We start from the raw sequence: 19,904 nt of genomic DNA, 5'->3' as shown, positions 1-19,904 counted from the left end.
AAGAGGCCAGGTTGGAAAGGAAAGTTTTTGGGTGCTGGCAGGAGGGAATGTGGGGGGTTGATGCCAGACTGAGGGGGGAGGCTACATGTAGAAATAGCACAGTCATCTCTGATAGTCATCTTGAAATTGGTTATCGGTGATGTGACCAGTTTCATCTTGATTGTTTTAAGTACAATTAGTCTTCAGTTCCATGGTTGTTTTGTTACCATTTTCTTGAGGCCAATTCTCAGAATTGTGGCAGCTTATGTCATGCTTAGAGTCTGGTCATTATGTAGTTAACTTCTTCCACCTAGTGGGAGTTTCAGAATCTATAAGACAGCTCACAGGATATGGCTCAGAGTATTATCTATAGCCTTTGAGAAGGAACTAAAGGTACATGACTTTGCTTAATGACTAAACTATTGTTATTTTGTCTCTTTTGACTGTTTTCCTTTGTTTCTGCATTTTCTCACTTCTCTGATTAAACTTGTTCTTTGGCTAAAGATTTTCCACAGACAAAAGGCACATAGAGGACATGGAGGACAAGTACCATAGGGTCTTACTCGGTTTCAACATTATATACTATCATTTTATGATGGAAGATGGAAATTTGGCTTCAATGTAGAACCTCATCCATCCCCATTCTGACTCTTCTGTAAACCTCTCTCACCCCTCTCCTCCACAAACTTTCTCTTTTCTCCATACTCTCAATATAATTCTATCCCTTTGGTTAAAATAATATCCATTGTTCATGTTGTTTTGGACATGTGTAGCTCACAGTTGAACCACATGCTGTACTATGATTTTCTTTCTGGCATAACTTTAGTGTCCATAAACTTAATTTTCCTGAACTTGATTTTTTTCTATGTACATATTAAAATAAATCAACTTCTTTAACATACAATCAACATAAAATAAATATACCTATTTTACATGTATAGTTCAACGAGTTTTGACTCATGTATACACACTCCAGTCAAGATATAAACCATTTCCATCACCGCCAGCAAGTTCTTTATGGCTCTTTTGAAGTCGGACCCCACCCTCATCCCAGGCAACCACTGATTGGATTCTATCACTAGAGGTCAGTTGGACTAGTTCTTGAACATTATGTAAATGGATCATTTTTTGAATATTACACTTTGAAGACACAAACTTGTAAGAAAAGCAATGACAACTCTGCGTCCTGATGGAAATAAGCTTGAAGAACACAAGGCCTGTTTCATTGTTGAGTCAGTGAAGTATTCTAGGAAGAATTAAAAGAATAAACCACCTCCACCAGACAGCATATTAAAAAGCAGAGACATTACTTTACCGATAAAGGTCCATATAGTCAAAGCTGTGGTTTTTCCAGTAGTCATGTATGGATATGAGAGTTGGACCATAAGGACAGCTGAGTGATGAAAAACTGATGCTTTTGAACCGTGGTTTTGGAAAAGACTCTTGAGAGTCCCTTGGACTGCAAAGAGACCAAACCAGTCAATCATAAAGGAAATCAGTCCTGAATATTCATCGGAAGGACTGATGCTGAAGCTTCAATACTTTGGCTACCTGATGGAAGAACTAACTCATTGGAAAAGAGCTCAATGCTGGGAAAGATTGAAGGCAGGAGGAGAAGAGGACGACAGAAGATGGGATGGTTGGATGGCATCACCGACTTGATGGACATGAATTTGAGCAAGCTCCGGGAGCTGGCGATGGACAGGGAGGCCTGTAGTGCTGCAGTCCATGGGGTCGCAAGGAATTGGACACAACTGAGCGACTGAACTGACTGACTAACCATCTGGGCTGACATTACAAAGAATTAACCTGGAGTGGAAAGCTGTCATGCGCATTGGGGATGGGGAGCATAGGAGTGTGAGGAGGTGCAAGCGCTAAAGTGCAAATGTCGGGGGGAGAGGGGTGTCCAGATAGAAGGACGAGTATGAACAAAGTCCAGTAAGAAACGACAATTCCATCTGGACTCATTGTGGATTTCCTAACTTTTGTCCATTTTATTACCATGAAATTCATTTGCTCTCCAAGATTTTGCCAGTCCATCCAAGCAGGACAATTATGAATAGTAAATAAGATGATCTACCAGCTACATTTCAGTGTCTTCCCCTCACTAGACTGTAAACTCTTTGAAAGCAAAAACTTCATAATTAAACTCTTGTCACGTAGTAAGCATATTAATACTAGTTGAACTAATGAATGAGTAAATGAACGAATGAATTTATAAATACACGCAAGTCTCTGGAGGAAATGGTCGCCCTCAGATGTACAGTCTGGCCCAGAAGCCCTAGGATGAGAACACTCCCGGGACAGATCCCGAAGGATAAGGAGACGCTCTAGGAAAGCGTCGCGCAATTTGCCGTGGGGCCGCTCTAGCCTCGAGGACGCCACTCTATGGCAGTGGGGAGGGCGGGGCCGTGGGCGTCCGGGGCCTTATTGTCCGGGCGCGGCGGGAGCGCGCGCGGCGCGTGCGTACGCGGCGGCGGTTGGCAGCGCGCGGACTGTGTGAAGTGAGGCGAGGCGGCTCCGGACCCACGGACCGACAGACCGGGCGGCCCCTACGGCCGTCGGCGGCCAGGCGGCCCGACATGTTGTCTGGGAAGAAGGCAGCGGCTGCAGCGGCAGCGGCTGCGGCCGCGGCGGCAGCTGCCGGGTCGGAGGCCGGTGCGGGGGTAGCGGGCGGCGCGGAGAATGGCTCTGAGGTGGCCGCACCACCCGCGGGCCTGTCTGGCCCTGGCGAGGCGGGGCCGGGGGCGGCCGGGGAGCGCACTCCCCGCAAGAAGGAGCCCCCGCGGGCCTCGCCCCCCGGCGGCCTGGCCGAGCCGCCGGGGTCCACCGGGCCTCAGGCCGGGCCTACTGCGGTGCCTGGGTCTGCGACCCCCATGGAAACGGGAATCGCAGAGACACCGGAGGGGCGACGGACCAGCCGGCGCAAGCGGGCGAAGGTGAGGCCCGACCCCCCCCCCACCCTCGAACCACAAAATCCCGGTGCCTGGCTCCCCTGAGGTTGCCCAGCCCTCATTACCACCCCCACCCACCCACCCCCACCTCCGCGAGCCCGGGTCTGGGGCCTTGAGCCCTACGCCCACCCCGATCTCCGGTCACTGACCTCCACCCGCCTCCCGGCTGGCTGACTGGGTGGGGTTGAGAGAAGGGAAGGTGTTTGCCTGTGGTGAACGCGTCTTTGTGCAGGGACCCGGCAGTCCCAGGAAAAGGGGGACCTCGGAGGGGAGTCTTTTACTCGTTTACATCTCGTCCACCTTTTCGTTTTCTTGACTGGAAAAAAAAGAAAAAAATGGCTCCCTGACGTGGAGTTGTGGTTGCCTTGACGGGGACATTCATCCCTTGTTTGTCCACAGATGTGTCTGGAAGCTGCTCGGCGATATTTCTGTGTTTCAGCTGGGAGCACAGTGAGGCTGTAGGATGATGGTAAAGAAATTGCCTTAGCCGGAGAGATCGGGCGGGGGCGGGGGGAGGGGAGGAACTTTTATTTTTTTTTGAGCCCTTTGCTGTGTGCTAGCGAGTTTCCCCCTTTTTCCTTATATTCTATCAGCGATCTTTCGATGTGGATTTTTACAGATGAGGAAGCTGATTAATACCAATTAGTCAAGGCACTGTTACAAGGACAGTATATACAGCCAATAGTTGCCTCATAATTCTGGGTGCCAGATGCTGTGTTCAAAGCGTGACCAGCATTTTTATGTTTGTTAAAATAATAGTAATTGGCAGGTATTGCTAGCCTCATTTCAGGCATGAGTAAGCTGAAGCTCCCAGTTTAAGCAGCTTGCCCAGAGTCAGAAAGCTAAGTAAGTGGTGGAACTGGAATATAAACCCTACACTTAGAACAAGGTAGGGTATCATCAGCCTCTGAAACAAAGGACCACATGGGACACCGACAGTGAGCAGGGCACTGGGGCAGTGCTAGAGCGCAGACTTGAGACGTGGGCCTTTTCTGGAGATTTCATGGTACAGTTGAAAAAACTGGAAATATAGTTTTAAGTAACTAAATATTTAAATCATGTAATTTATGCATATTACCTCTATAATTTAAATGGGTGTACCAGTTCAGTGTGTATGAGGAGCTTCTTGAGTATTGCCCGTACTGAGAGCCCTCAGAGTAAATTGCCCAGTTTTGAGAGCTCTCTCTCCAAGAACACCCTGCCCTTGGGGTGTCTTGAGGGAAGAGGGAGGTTTAACCAAAGCACGGGTTGGCAACTTCCAACTCTGAAGTGAAATAGAGGGCAGAAGCCCAATTGGGTTTTTGATTTTACTATTTCAGTAGAGAATGTGGCCAGAAAACCAGATGATGAGATTTAAAAAAAAAATAATAAGTTTATTGAGGGAATTCAGAGACAATAAATGTATCATTTTTGAGTCCATTCAGTGATTTTTGTCATTTTCACAAAGTTGGCAACCAGCACAACAGTCAATTTTAGGATATTTTCATCACCCTGTAAAGACACTTGTAACATTAGCAGGCACTCTTCATTCCTCCTTAACCCCAGCCCCTGGCAATAACTAATTTCTGTCACTGTGGATTTGCCTTTTCTGGACATTTTGTGTAAATGGAGCCATGTTATATTTGGCCTTTTGTGTCTGGCTTTAGCATGTTTTCACATTCATCCATGTTGTAGTACTTCCATTCAGAACTTAATAGTTCACTGGCCAAATAATATTCTAGTGTACGAATATACCACATTTTGTTTATCCATTCATCATTTTGGGATGTTTCCACTTTTTGGCTATTATGAATACTGCTGCTGTGAACATTTGTGCAGTTTTTTGTGTGAATTTTTTTTTAATTTATTTATTTTTGACTGCTGGGTCTTCGTTGCCGCACATGGGCTTTCTCTAGTTGCAGTGCATGGGCTTCTCATTGTGGTGGCTTCTCTTGTTGTGGAGCATGGTCTCTAGGTGCACAGCCTTAGTAGTGTGGTGCCAGGCTTAGTTGCTCTGAGGAATGTGGGATCTTCCTGGACCAGGGATCAAACCTGTGTTCTCTGCATTGGCAGACCGATTCTTAACCTCTGAACCACCAGGGAAGCCCTGTGTGAATGTTTTTGGTTCTCTTGGATATGATACCTAGAAGTGGAATTGCGGGGTTGTATGGGATGGGACTTAGCACGCATGGACTGTTTAACTTTTTGAGGAGCTGCCAAACAGTTTTCCATAGCAGCCTCCTCATTTTACATTCCCACTATCAATATTTGAGAGTCCCAATTTCTCCAATCCTAATTACACTTGGTATTGTCTTTTTCTTTCTAGCCATTCTAGTCGGTGTGAAGTGGTATATCATTGTGGTTTTTTAATATGTAAGCTAAAGATGTTGACTTGAATATTTTCCCATATACTTATTGGCCATTTGTATATCTTTTTTGGGGAAAGATGTCTTTCTATCATTGGCTCTTTTTTGTTTGTTTCTTTATTTTTGGCTGTGTTGGGTCTTCATTGCTGGAAGGGCTTTTCTCTAGTTGCAGCTAGCGGGGGCTACCTGATGGAAGAACTAACTCATTTGAAAAGACCCTGATGCTGGGAAAGATTGAAGGTGGGAGAAGAAGGGAACGACAGAGGATGAGATGGTTGGATGGTATCACCAACTCAATGGACATGAGTTTGAGTAAACTCCAGGAGTTGGTGATGGGCAGGGAGGCCTGGTGTGCTGCAGTCCATGGGGTCGCAAAGAGTCAGACACAACTGAGTGACTGAATTGAGCGGAGGCTACTCTCTAGTTGTGGTGCACACGCTTCTCATTGCAGCAGCATCTTTTGTTGCAGAGCATGGGCTCTAGGGCACACAGGCTTCATTAGCTGTGGCACATGGGCTCAGTAATTGTGGCTCTCAGGATCTAGAGCACAGGCTCAGTATTTGAGGCCCAGGGCTTAGTTGCTCCAGGGCACGTGGGATCTTCCTTGATTAGGGATTGAACCCGTGCATTCTGTGTTGGTAGGTGGATTTTTTTTTTTTTAAACCGCTGAGAGCTTCCCTGGTGGCTCAGACAGTAAAGAATCTGTCTGCAGTGCAAGAGACCCAGGTTTGATCGCTGGGTCAGAAAGATCCCCTGGAGAAGGAAAAGGCAACCTACTGCAGTTTTCTTGCCTGGAGAGTGCCATGGACAGAGGAGCCTGGACAGGACTCTTAGTGACGGTCACTAAGAGTCGGACGTGACTGGGTGACTAACACTTCTTTATCACTGAGCCACCAGGGAATCCCTCCTTGGCTCATCTTTAAATTGTGTTGTATTTTTATTGTTGAGTAGTTCGAGTTCTGTGTATATGATGATTACAAACGTTTTAATTTTGGTTTCCAATTTATTAATATTTTTTCTTTTGGCCCTTTTGCTTCTAGTGTTCCATCTAAGAAACTGTTGCCTAATTCAGTGTCATAAAGATTTACTCCTGTGTTTTCTTCTAACAGTTTTATACTTTTAACTCTTTTAGGTCAATGATCATTTTGGAGTTAATTTTTGTAGATGGCATGAGGTAGAAGTTCAGCTTCATTCTTTTGCCTGTGTATATCTACTTGTCCCAACACAATTTTTTGAAGCTATTCTGTCTCCCTGTGAATGGTTGACACCCTTGTTGATTGACTATAAGTGTGAGTTTATTTTTGGACTCTCAGTTCTATCCCATTGTTCTATATTTCTGTTCTTATGCCAGCAACACGCTGACCTGATTACTGTAGGTTGACAGTATGTTTTGAACTCAGGAAGTGTGAGTTCTCCAACTTTATTCTTTTTCAGGATTGTTTTGGCCATTCTGGATCTCTTGCATTTCCATATAAATTTTAGGATCAGTTTGTCATTTCTGCAAAAAAGGCAGCTGAAATTCTGATTGGTATCATGTTGAATCAGTAGATTAATTTGGGTCATGCTATAAGACTTCTGTCTTTGTAATTCTCCTGTGTTTGTTTTAATTTTCCTTTGTGATTAGCTCTGAAACTTCCAAAAGAAAAATAGGTTGTGTGTTTATTTGGAGAGCACCTAGAAAGTAAAGAACTGGGGAAGCTGACCTGTATATTCATAGCTAGTCTTGGGAGCCAGAGAAAACAGACCTCAAGGGATAGAGTGTCCATAAAGGGGTAAAATGTAAGCTGAGTCAAGTGTAGATAGGCCTTGCTTCAAGAGTTCTGAGGTTTATCCAAGGGATATATCTTTATTTTTTGCTTGGGAGTTTATTCAATTTTTGGGGGGGGATTTTAAAATTATGTGTACATAATATATAATTATATAAAGAAGTAAATGTATATATAATTGTGTAATTGAAATTAAGTTTAGGGTATTGTATTGGGAGAAATCCAGGCAATTGAAGTTCCCTGATGCTCAAGTTTCATTAGTTTCAGAATAAATTCACCTCTGAATGTGTATGCTAACATTATGGCAAACTAAGGTTCAAAATTGTTGGGTTTAAAATTGACTGAGGCTTTGGGAACAACACATAGCTTAAGGAATGGCATCCTTGAGCTCAGCCTTGAAAAAGGACAGAATTTTTTGTAATAGTCTGGAAAGGGATGAACTTCTGGAATTAACTCATCCTCCTGCGGTTCCCTTTCCTCAGGAAAATAAATCCTATCTATAACATTATTAGGTTTATATATAATGTAAACAAAATGCGTATTTCAGTGTCTGGCATAAGTAAGTAGGTACTGAATGTAAGTGCTACCAGCTAAGAAAAGAAGGTGAGAAATGCTTGGAATATAATAGAAAGTGGTTTGAAAAGCAGACAGGAAATCCAGAGTGGACAATTGAATGTTGGGAACAATGGGCAAAAGAATTTAATTGGAAAATTAAAAATTTCATTAAATTTTTCTATAGGAGCAAGATAATTTGGAGGGATTGTAGTCAGAGTGTTGTATAGAGTTATGTCTAGGTTGTAGAGATCCAAACATTAGATCTGTACTGTGCAGTATGGTAGCCACTGGGCACTTAACGTGTGGCTAGTAGATTGAGGAAACTGAATTTTAAATTTTCATTTAATCCTAAATAGCCACATGGTGATGGGCTTCCCTGGTGGCTCAGTGGTAAAGAACCCACTTGCCAAATGCAGGAGATACAGGTTTGATTCCTGGGTCAGAAAAATCCCCTGGAGAAGAAAATGGCAACCTACTCCAGTATTCTTGCCTGGGAACTCCCGTGGGCAGAGGAGCCTGGTCACTACACTCCGGGGTCGTGAAAGTCAGACACTACTAAGTAACTGAACAACAATAACAAGTGCTCAATAGCCACGGTTGGTGCTACCTTATTGGAAGCACAGATGCACCACTTTACCATTATCAAAGAAAATTCTATCAGACATTATGAAGTGTGAGTACTATGAGAATTTAGAGAAGGGAAAGATACATTTGTGAGTGTGGAAGACTTAGGGAGTGATTTGCAGAGGAGGTGGTCCTTGAATTTTAGGCATTGGATTTACAGAAAAAGGTGAGGGTAGCTTTTAGGGAGTTTAGGGATGATTTTGACTAGTATGTTAGAAAATGATTAGAGGTAAGTTTGACTAGCTAGAGCCAGAGAGTTTATATGCTGCTATGACAGTTTTGGCATTCATCTGTTAAACTATGTGAAATATCACGTATTTGGAAAAATTAATCTGGGAGTTGTGTCCTAGGTGAGTTACATGGAAACACTGTTAAAACAAAAGATGAGCTTTAAGGTGATTGGGAAGTGAATGAATCACTCTAGCTAGGGTGTAGAGGAGAGGAGAGACTAGAGATGTAAATTTGAGAGTCATGGGTGTACAGGTAGGAACAAGTACCCTGCTGACTCATATCTGCCCCTTGGGACATCTTTTTGTCCTTGGTTATAAGTAGTTGTAGAACCTCTGAGGTCTGCGAGGATTCTGTTGTTCAGTCTCTCAGTCGTGTCCACCTCTTTGCGATCCCATGGACTGCAGCACACCAGGCTTCCCTGTCCTTCACCATTCCCAGAGCTTGTGCAAATTCATGTCCATTGAGTTGGTGATGCCATCCAACCATCTTGCCCTTTTCTGTCGGCCCCTTCTCCTCCTGCCTTCTATCTTTCCCAGCGTCGGTATTTTCCAGTGAGTCGGCTCTTCGAATCAGGTGGCTAAAGTATTGGAGCATCATTGTCAGCATCAGTCCCTCCAGTGAATATTCAGGATTGATTTCTTTTAGGATTGACTGATTTGATCTCCTTGCTGTCCAAGGGATTCTCAGGAATCTTCTCCAGCACCACAGTTCAGAAGCATCAATTCTTCGGCACTCAGCCTTCTTTGTGGTCCAACTCACATCCATACATGACTACTGAGAAAACCGTAGCCTTGACTAGACGGACCTTTGTCCCCAAAGTAATGTCTCTGCTTTTTAATAGGCTCTTTAGGTTTTGTCATTGCTTTTCTTCCAAGGACCAAGCAATTTTTAATTTCATGGCTGCAGTCACCATCTGTAGTGATTTTGGAGCCCTGTCAAATAAAATGTGTCACTGTTTCCATTGCTTCCCCATCTATTTGCCATGAAGTGATGGGACCGGATGCCATGATCTTAGTTTTTTGAATGTTGAATTTTAAGCCAGCTTTTTCACTCTCCTCTTTGACTTTCATCGAGAAGCTCTTTAGTTCCTCTTGGCTTTCTGCCTAAGGGTAATGTCATCTGGTTATCTGAGGTTATTGATATTTCTTCCAGCAACCTTGTTTCCAGCTTGTTCTTCATTTCACATAATGTACTCTACATACAAGTTAAATAAGCAGAGGATTTTACTTAGGGATAAAAGATTCCCAATCCTTGTGTTCAGAGCATTCAGTCTTCTGAGTTGGTGCCACTGGTACAGAACCCACCTGCCAGTGCAGAAGACTTAAGAGATGTGGGTTCGATCCCTAGGTTGGGAAGATTCCCTGGAGGAGGGCATGGCAACCCACTCCAGTAATCTTGCCTGGAGAATCCTGTGAACAGAGGAGCCTGGCAGGCTATACTCCATGGAGTCGCACAGAGTCAGAAACGACTAAAGCGACTTAGCACAGCACACAAAAGATTCCCGATTGTTAGTGTTCAGAGCATCCATTCTTTTTCTCAGGGGAATAGTTTTTATTTTTTAGAGTTTATATGATTCTTTCAGATGGTTTTTAAACTTTTTTTAGCAAGTGGAAAAAATCCTTTTTTACAAAATAAAATTTTACGTTGTTGTCCAGTTGCTCAGTCGTGTCCGCTTCCCTGTCCTTCATTATCTCCCAGAGTTTTCTCAAACTCAAGTCCATTGAGTCGGTGATGCCATCCAACCATCTCATCCTCTGTCCCCTCTTTCTCCTCCTGCCCTCAGTCTTTCCCAGCATCAGGCTCTTTTCCAATGAGTTGGCTCTTCACAGCAGGTGGCCAGAGTATTAGAGCTTCTAACTTTAATCTTGGATCCTTTTTTCCTTCAGAGGGCTTGATGTCTTAGGCAAAAGCTGAACTACTGCAGTAGAGAGGATCTTACTGTCTGTGTTTGTGCCAGAATTTGCGTATCGCTCAGTTCTATAGTAGGCACTTTTTAAGTGGTTATTCATTGAATGGTTAGGACTGATGTGCAGGGGGATTAAAGGGCTGAATTTTGGGGACAGAGAGGGGTCAAGCATTGTTGAGGGGTAAAAGGAGAGAGGAGGCTGCATACTGTAAACATACATTACATTTTCTAACCCCTCTCCCTCTCTGAAACTTTTTTCCCTTCTTGTTGCTTTACCCATTATCGTGAGGTCTGTTTTCATGAAGTTTATTTCAGTCAAAATAGGATAAAGTTTAGTATCTACATTTCTGGGAGATTTTATTGTAAAGTCTCTATGAAATGTTTACCTGATCAAGTTTATTTTGTTTGCCACTGGAGTTTCAGCTTATTAAGGACAGAGAGACTCATTTACAATCATTTTCTCCATTGTGCCATGTTCTCAATGTTTAGTGTTTGGTAGATAAATACAATTATTCATGTGTTTAATAAGATTCTTAGAGCACATCAAAACTATTCAATTCAACTGTTCAATCCATAATTGTTTCCATTTTCTTATCCAATCCATGTTTTCATTAAAACTCGTAACCTCTACTCCCCTAGCTACCGACTCCCCAAATCTGTAGTTATGTCATTTTTAAAAAAAGAAGATAATAACAGCCAGCCATCTGGAGCTATTTCAGAGATATTTCAAAAATTAAAATAGATTATATTCTCTCTAATCCATAGGATTTCGCATTTCAGAACTCTGATAAATTAGATGTGTTTTATGTGGAAGCCATGTTGTCCTTGCCCTGTCTCCACAGCCAGTAAATTGTTTATTTTATTCATTTTGTCTTTTCATTGAATCCAGGAGAGAGAGAGAGCTGTTGTTTCTGTGGCTTCTTGAAATCTTTATTGGGATGGGAGTCAAAATGATGATTTGACAGTGTTCCAAAGTTTTTTCCTATTTCCTATGGAATAGTAGTTAGAAGTACAGATTGGCATTAGACAGACTTGTTATTCTAGTTGACTATATTTTGGTCTGACTAAGGACTATTTTAGTCTTTTGTCAAAGCTATGGTTTTTCCAGTAGTCATGTATGGATATGAGAGTTGGACTGTAAAGAAAGCTGAGTGCCAAAGATTTGGTGCTTTTGAACTGTGGTGTTGGAGAAGACTCTTGAGAGTCCCTTGGACTGCAAGGAGATCAAACCAGTCCATCCTAAAGGAGATCAGTTCTGAATATTCATTGGAAGGACTGATGCTGAAGCTGAAACTCCAGTACTTTGGCCACCTGATGCAAAGAACTGACTCATCTGAAAAGACTCTGATGCTGGGAAAGATTGAAGGCAGAAGGAGAAGGTGACGACAGAGGATGAGATAGTTGGATGGCATGACTGACTCAATGGACATGAGTTTGAGCAAGCTCCAGGAGTTGGCGATGGACAGGGAAGCCTGTTGTGCTGCAGTCCATGGTGTTGAAAAGAGTTGGACGTGACTGAGTGACTGAACTGAACAAGGTTGATGACTGTAATACCACATTACAAATTTTAACAGAGAGGTCCATAATAATCTTTCTATCCTAAGTTGCTCTACTCCACAATAAAACATTCAGTAGGACTGCTTCCTCTTTCTACTTGTGACCTGGATTTCCTCTTTATAACCAGTATAAATTAGTAGTAAGGCTTGTAGTCTCCATTTCCCCATGACTTACTTCTTAGTTTGTGATCATAAGGATTCTTTGCTCTAATCATTCAACTCTCTTCAGTCACCAGTGTTTTGTTTCTTTAAGCAAATGTACCTTTTTATTGTTTTTAACTTGACTATCGCCATTTGCAGCTTTTATTCCCTGCCCACCACTGTACCTCTGATTTGGTTTCTGACATTCTTTTGCTGTTTTCCTATTTCCTATGTAATAGTAGCTAGAAGTACAGATTGGCATTGGACAGACTTGTTGTTCTAGTTGACTATATTTTTGTCTGACTGAGGACTATTTTAGTCTGTTTATATTTTAGTCCAGTTGAAGTCTTCAACTGTAAGTTGAAACTTCCAGTATGTGAACATAATATATACGTACATATAGATGCATGCACAGACACAGTTTTTAGTTGTAGAGAGCCTCAGAGTCATTGATTTGAATTTCATTACTGTGATGTGAAAGTTAGTTTGGGCTAAATCTGAACTGACACTAGATTGTTTCATGAGAGATTTTGTTTTTAATGGTTACCTGTTAGGAGCTAACCTGTTCTTTGTTATTTGCTTATTTCCTTTAAAAATTGAAGATAGAAAGCAAATCACATTTACTTACAGTTCCAAATTGAGTTTCTGACTTACACGTCCACTGTATTTAGCTTTCCCTGGTGTAATCTCCATATAGGTAGAGTACAGAGAGATGGATGAAAGTTTGGCCAACCTCTCAGAAGATGAGTATTATTCAGAAGAAGAGAGAAATGCTAAAGCAGAGAAGGAAAAGAAGCTTCCCCCACCACCCCCTCAAGCCCCACCTGAGGAAGAAAATGAAAGTGAGCCTGAGGAACCATCTGGTGAGTTGTAGTAACTAACCACAATTTTGTTTTATCTTAGAAATAAGAATAAATGAATTTACTCCTATTCTGCAATGTTATTGATGTCTTTGGTTTATACTCTGATATTGGCCATGTGTATTTTAGTATGTGTATATGTACATATACATGTTTATACACATACATGCATATACATACATAATGGTACTGACATTGTTTTTGTGTGTATCTGTACATATAGGAGGAAAGTAAAGAAGGAGGGTAAAGGATAATAATGGCTATGTAAGGCAGTTGGAAAGTTGGAGAAAATGAACAACTGGAGAAAACATACAAAAGTCAAACCCAAAAAACCAAACCTCTCACTGGTAACTCTGATTCAGAATTTAGAGGTAGAATGGTTCAGAAATTATTCTGGCTAAATTGTGCCACTTACTTTATGGTTAGATAATTTCTGATAAAACTGTCATGGTGTGTATCAGTTTTGAAGAGGGTCTTTCTGGTGAACAAATGTAGTCTAAAGTCAAAAAGAAAAGACCTAAATGCCTACTGTTTGGTTATTGAGCCCTGTACTCAAAAGAATGGTGCGAGAAAAGGCTATGAAGAGATTCTAAGGTCACACAATCTTCCCTATGACCTGGAAAGATTATTGGAGTCTATGGTATTGTTTTCAGAGCTTCAAACATCTTTAAAAATTCTCACTAACAGCCCTTTGTGAGTCCTGCTGAAGATACCCAGACCAATCAGGAATATCCTTTTGTTTTGAAAGACCAGACTAAAGTAGAATCTTAATTAATATTTCATATCTTCTGCCTTTAAAGGCATTTCATTAACTCTTCTTGACTTTGGATTTTTACTAGTTCTTCTCTTTAAAATATTTTCTGTATTTCCAGTACCAGCTCCAGGCCCATTCATCTCACCAATTCTTTTAGTTTTGCACCTTTTAAAAATAAAGTACTTGTTTCAGATCCCATCTGCTATATGTTGCCTCACTTTCATAGGTACCCTGATTAAGACATACTATCTTTAAGAAATTTTATCGTTTTTTTAGTTTTTTTTGTGGTTGTTGCTGTTTGTTTTTCTCCTCTATTATGTTATATAAATACCCAGAAGTTACTGTATTTTTTTTTAAGGGATTAATACTGATGTATCAGTTGAGAGTGTAACAAATCAGGTGTTAATTTAAACTTAGAACTTATCAAACAGATTCTGAGGTTAAAATTCAAAAATAAAAATTTATAATTTACAATAATTGTAAGTAAGTGTAATAAAAGTATATAATTTGAGAGCATTTAGAAAAAGATTCTGGGTTTAATTCTTCTTAAGAATCAGATTTTCTAAGAATGGTTTTCCTAAAACTTTCTTAAAATGACTTATCAGTTACTTCCTGGGAGTGGCATATTACCTTTGGGAGTAATGTCCCTGTGGCAAATGTACCTCAGCAACACTGCCTCTCTTTTTGTTGATTTATTTTCCCTCTTCTTTCTAGTCTTTTACATTTAGCTCTCTCCCCTTCTTTCTGTCGTTACTCCCAACTCTCCCCGTGACTCACTGCTCTTTTCTTCCGTAACTTTCTTTGATTCTTGCCTTTCTTTTCTTCTTCCTTTGCTGTGGATTTGCTTATGCGACACGTGGGAATAATCAGATAATCTGATATCTCAGATACTGCCTCTCTCTCTTTTTTTGTGTTGTTGTCAGTGTCTCTAGGAAGATGATTTACTGGTTAAGTTGATATATACTTTGTCCTCTGAAAATTTTAAACCAAATCTTAGTGATTTCTTTCTTGTAAGAGAGGTTTTTTATTTTGCTTTCTTTTTCCATAAATGTCAGATACTGTTTCTACAAAAAGTAAATATCTTAGCAAAGGGATTTAGGATCTGTGGAACTGTTGTTATGCCTTTACGTTCTAGTTCATTTTAATCCAGTGGTTTAATTTAAATAAGTTTTAAACTATTTAATAATTTGGAGAAAGTTTAGGTTTATTTTCTCAAGTTTAGGATCTCTTCAGTGCTCAGAAGTTTGTTGATTGCAGCCAAAACTTCCTAACCATTTGTGCTTATGAAAATAGTTATCTTTCCTCTAAAACAACTTAAATTTTTTAAAACATTGTAGGGTGAATTAGGGAAGTACTTTCCCTGGGAAAGTAGTGGTAACTTACTGGCCTGCAGAATTTAGAAATAGTTTGGGTTCTCATGGTGAATAATTGAATATTATCAGGGGAGTTCAACTATGCAGAAACTATCCAGGTTTTCCAAATCTCTTGTCCTATCCAAACTAGTTCTGTCACCTAAGTTTTCATTCAGGAATGAATGGTGGCTTTGCCGTATGGGTATCTTAAAATCTTGAGAGACGATGTGGGTTTGGTTCTTCATGTGTGTGTATATATATATATATATATATATATATATATATATATAAAGATTTATTTATTTATCTTTCGCTGTGCTGGGTCTTTGTTGCTACATGCCATCTTTTCTAGTTGTGGTAAGCAGGGACTGCTCTTCATTGTGATGCGTGGGCTTCTCATTGAGGTGGCTTCTCTTGTTGTGGAGCACAGGCTTTAGGGCATACTTCAGTAGTTGCAGCACATGGGCTCTGTAGTTGTGGCTCCAGGGCTCTAGAGCGCTGGCTGAGTAGTTGTGGTGCACCTGCTTAGTTGCCATGCACCATGTGGGATCTTCCCAGAGCAGGGATCGAACTTGTGTCTCCTGCATTAGCAGGTGGATTCTTAACCACTGTGCCACCCGGGGAAGCCCTAGGTCTGGTTCTATGCCAGATCTTTTCAGTCATTTTAGGTGATAACTAGACATTAACTTAGAGGAGGAAATGGCAACCCACTCCAGTATCCTTGCCTGGGAAATCCTATGGACGAGGAGCTTGGTGGGCTACAGTCCATGGGGTCGCAAGTGTCGGACACAGCTTAGCAAGTGAACAGCAACAGCAAGATGTTGACTTAGTCTCTTAAAATACATAAGGTTTGAATACATTTCATTCTTACCAATTTTTAAACATGTTTAGAAAATTTGCTTTGCTTTCCATAGTGTTAATCTTAAGAATAAATTATTTTGTTAATTATGAAAGCACAATCAATATTCTGAAGTCAGTGGGTCAAATGATTTGAGTGGAGAAGATTCCTTTAGGAGAGTTCTAAGAGGAGGCCAGAAAGGGAGGTTGGAGCCTTGGTTACCAGGCTAAGGAATTTGAACTTACTGTCCTTTGAACTCTGGGGGGATGTGGTCAGAGGTAGTAGCACTGAGATCTTTTGAGTAAAGGGTGTTTACCAAAAAACATGTTTTGGAAAAATCAACCTATCTACTATATAAAGGTGAAGTAAAGGAGTAAAGAGACTGAGATTGGAGAGATGATCTTTAGACTTTTTGGTAATTGAGTTTACTGGATTTTGATCAGTAGAAAAATGCTGTCAATATCAAAGTTGAATTTCTGTGGAAACAAGAGGTTTGAGTTCGGGAATTTCCTAGCAGTCCGGTGGTTAGGACCCCACACTTTCACTGCCAGGGCCTGTGTTCAATCCCTGGCCAGGGAACTAAGATTCAGCAGGCCTGCGCGTGTGCCCCTTCCCCCCAACCAAAACAAGAAAAGTTTGGGTTTTTTCCTGTTTGAACTTACTTGGGAAAAAAGCTTTCTGTTCTGGGTTACACATTGTTTGTAGATTTGTCAGTTTTTAATTATAACTTAATGTGGCATGTAGTTCCATGTAGTTACTTGAGTAAATGTATTTTTCGTACTAAATATTGCTGCTTATATTTAAAATTCACCCAATTTATTTTCTTAAACATTTCCCATCTATTTTTACATTTGCTGTACACTTCTGAATATATTTTAACAAACGATGGTTTTATTTGGTTTTCTAGTACGTTTTCTATAAAGATAAAAGTGGTTTGTTTTTTGGGGGGTCATGGAAACTCAGCCTGAACAGGTTGTCTTTGGCGTTGAGTGTTTGGTTATGAGTAGTGTCACATAATAGTGGGGCTTCGATAAAATAGAGTGAAATCTCGGTTGGAGTTTATATACTGATTTGAAATAATTGCCCCTCTGTTAAAGTAGCTTTCTGTTGGAGAAAAGTTTTCTTCCCCTCTTGAATCAGTTGTTACCCTATGTACCTTAGATTATTCCTCAATGAGGTTTTACTAGTTAACTTTTTTGCTAGCACTTTGCTTTTTATTTTCATACAAAAACATAATTTTTTTCCCCTTCACTGCCTTTCAGCAATTTAAATTTTCCAGGAAAATCTCACTAGTAGCTCCTCGATTTAAATTTTGTATTGGATTACTGTTAAGGAACTCTGGTTTGAGATTACTGTTCAGGAACTCTAACACTTGAGGTTAGAAGTAGCTTAGTTGTATATAGCTTAAGACTTTTATGGAAACTTATTCTAAAATAAAATGAAATTTGAAATATGTGTTAAGTTGCCTATCTTAAGATTTCTTCACAGTAATGGATTTCTCGGTAGAAACATCGGAAGTGTGTTTAAAATAAATGTATGTGTGTGCATGTGTCTCTTGTGTACCATTTTTCCCGACTCGGCTACGCTAACACTGTAATGAAACTTGAAGGCTTTCATTAACCGTTGATTAACTCTTTAAATCAATTTTGTTAGATATTGTTTGCTGGTCAGTGACTACTGTATAATATTCCGTTTTATTAAATGACTGTGGGAAGAATCACTTTACCTCCTTGTTTAAGGATTCTGGTAAGAACAGAAAGGAAAGTATTTCTCTTTATTGTACCTGGTAATTTTGGATGTGGTGGTGTATGTGTTTGAAAGAGATGTAAGCTATTAAGCAAATTACAAAACATTGAGACACGAGAGACTGGTATGACAGTTTTGTGTGGTTTTAATAATTTGAGGACCTTGATCTTGTAATAATCATGCTGTAGAGAAAAGTGTATTTTAAAAATCACACAAAAGGAGATGTAACCTTAAGTAGTAAAAATACCAAAAAAAACAAAAAACCACAATAGAAAATATACCAAATGTATCTTTATGGGTAGAAGAATTTAGCTTAAAACTCAGTGAAATTTGATCACAAGTAATATTATAATGCAAATATCCATATGACAAAAGATTGATGACCAAAAATTTGATGAATTGCTTTATTTGGTTCAGCAAAAATCCAAAAGACAGAGTCCTTTAGAACTTGATACAATTAAATTTGACCAGAGAAGAGCTGAAGATGGACCTTACTTCAAAGGGAAAAATCAGTGGTCAGTCCCAATATTTGTAAGAGGCCCTTATATTTTCATAGTTCTTTGTTTACAACACGCCCTTGGTCATCTTCCCTGTGAGGCAGTCACACTGACTGCCATCAGTAGAAGTGCTGGATTCAGCAGCGTGGGTAGTATGGTCAGAGTCCGGGTGCATATTTTTGTTTTTCGTGCTGTAAGTGCTCTCTAGTGGCTTATCCCAGGCTTTTCTCTCTCCATGCCTACAAGTGCACAGCCCCCATACCCAGCAACAGACCCCCTTTTATAGATTTAATAGAAGTTGCTAGGAAATTCATTCCTGAAGAGTTGTTTATGTTGCCATTTTGGCCTGTAGTGTCAACCAAGTGCCTGAAATCATTTGATTTTTCTTATCTTACGAAGTGTGATACATACATTTAGAAAACAGACCTAGGATTAATTTTCTTGCCTATTTTTTTTGTGTGTAGCATCATTTCAGTGTTCTGATTTGGAACTATGCTCCATAATAACTTTATAGAGATCTGGGGGAAAATGTCACAGCCTGAAAAGGTAATCTAGATCAATTCGACAAAATTTTTATATTTTGAGAGATTACTAAAAATGGACCAAAATGTATATTACTATCTAATACATGGTCCCCACTCTTGGATAATTTGTAGCTTGATATGAGATACAGCTGTATTACTGTCAATGGCAAAATACCCTTAAGTGTTGCATTATAGAATAAGAATTTGGAGAGACTTAGAGGCAGAAAGGGTGGAAAGGAAGGAAGTCTTGAGATTCTTCTTTACTTACTGGAAGAATTAAACAAAAAAAGAAACCCAAAAAGGAAGGGGATTGGTAGTGTGGAGGAGAAAAATTTATTACAGAGACATTTTCTACACAAAATAAGATTCCCTCAAATGTGCAGCTGCTCATTCTCTGTATTTTACATACGTTAATTGTAAAACTATAGTGTTTTGTTCCAGCCATGGTGCTAGATTCTGAGGGTTCAAGACTGAAGACTAAGTCCTACAAAAAATTCACAGTCCAGTTTAGGTTTATAGATATATTAATTGACAGTAATGAAGAAACAATACAGTAAAAGTGTATTCAAAGTTTGATGAGATCTCAGAAGTTGTTTTCAGATGTTTTTCCCAAAATTGGATTTTGGAAGTTGTACTTTAAACATAAAAGAATGAAATTATGCTTTTGTGAAGCAGTTTGAGAGCCTTGATTTTTAGCTGTTTACTGCTCTTGGCTGCTACGAACCTTTGAATGAGATGCTACCAAGTTATGTTTGGTCTCTCAGAGATTGTGCTGCTTTTCTTAATAACTGATTTTATTTTATTATTTTGCTTTATTTTCTATTAATGCAAAAGAGTAATTTTTTTAGTTGAACAACTTTATTTTTATAATCTTGTATTCTTTTGCTGTCATGGTTTATTTGGTGTGATCATGGAGAATAGAAGAGCAGGATATTTTGTGAGGATTTTGTCATCTGCAAAATGGGTCTTGATATGAGGATCAAATGAGAACATATGCACTCCACTTTTGTATACAAACATCTTGTATTTATTAAACACAGAGTTGAACCAGGAATAAAGTGGATTGGTGGAAGTTTTTTTTATTGAAGTATAGGTGATTTACAATGTTGTGTTAATTACTGCTGCACAGCCAAGTGATTCAGTTATACATACATACATATATATGTTTAGTTATATGTAGATTCTTTATTTAGTATTCTTTTCCATTATGGTTTATCACAGGATATTGAATATAGTTCTCCATGCTATACGGTAGGACCTTATTATTTATCCAGTC

At 40.0% G+C, this 19,904-nt stretch overlaps 1 protein-coding gene across 4 annotated transcripts in view; it reads left to right on the top strand.

Moving 5' to 3' along the window:
* Positions 1-2,434: 2,434 nt before the first annotated feature.
* KDM1A (lysine demethylase 1A) overlaps positions 2,435-19,904 on the top strand; it is a 65,557-nt gene continuing 48,087 nt past the window's right edge. For all 4 annotated transcript variants that reach the window (XR_014078248.1, XM_081574542.1, XM_081574539.1 and 1 more), the window contains exons 1-2: positions 2,435-2,918; positions 12,755-12,920. Coding sequence is in view for 3 of the 4 variants with exons in the window: in XM_081574542.1 (XP_081430668.1) it covers positions 2,562-2,918; positions 12,755-12,920 (523 nt within the window). In the remaining variant the exon portion in view is untranslated. The remainder of the gene's footprint in view (positions 2,919-12,754; positions 12,921-19,904) is intronic.

The sequence above is a fragment of the Giraffa tippelskirchi genome, chromosome 3 (genome assembly GCF_054371585.1).
Source record: "Giraffa tippelskirchi isolate mGirTip1 chromosome 3, T2T-mGirTip1v1.2.pri, whole genome shotgun sequence".
Taxonomy (NCBI): domain Eukaryota; kingdom Metazoa; phylum Chordata; class Mammalia; order Artiodactyla; family Giraffidae; genus Giraffa; species Giraffa tippelskirchi.
Note: the sequence above shows the minus strand (reverse complement) of the source record. Positions and strands in the feature narration are given on the sequence as shown.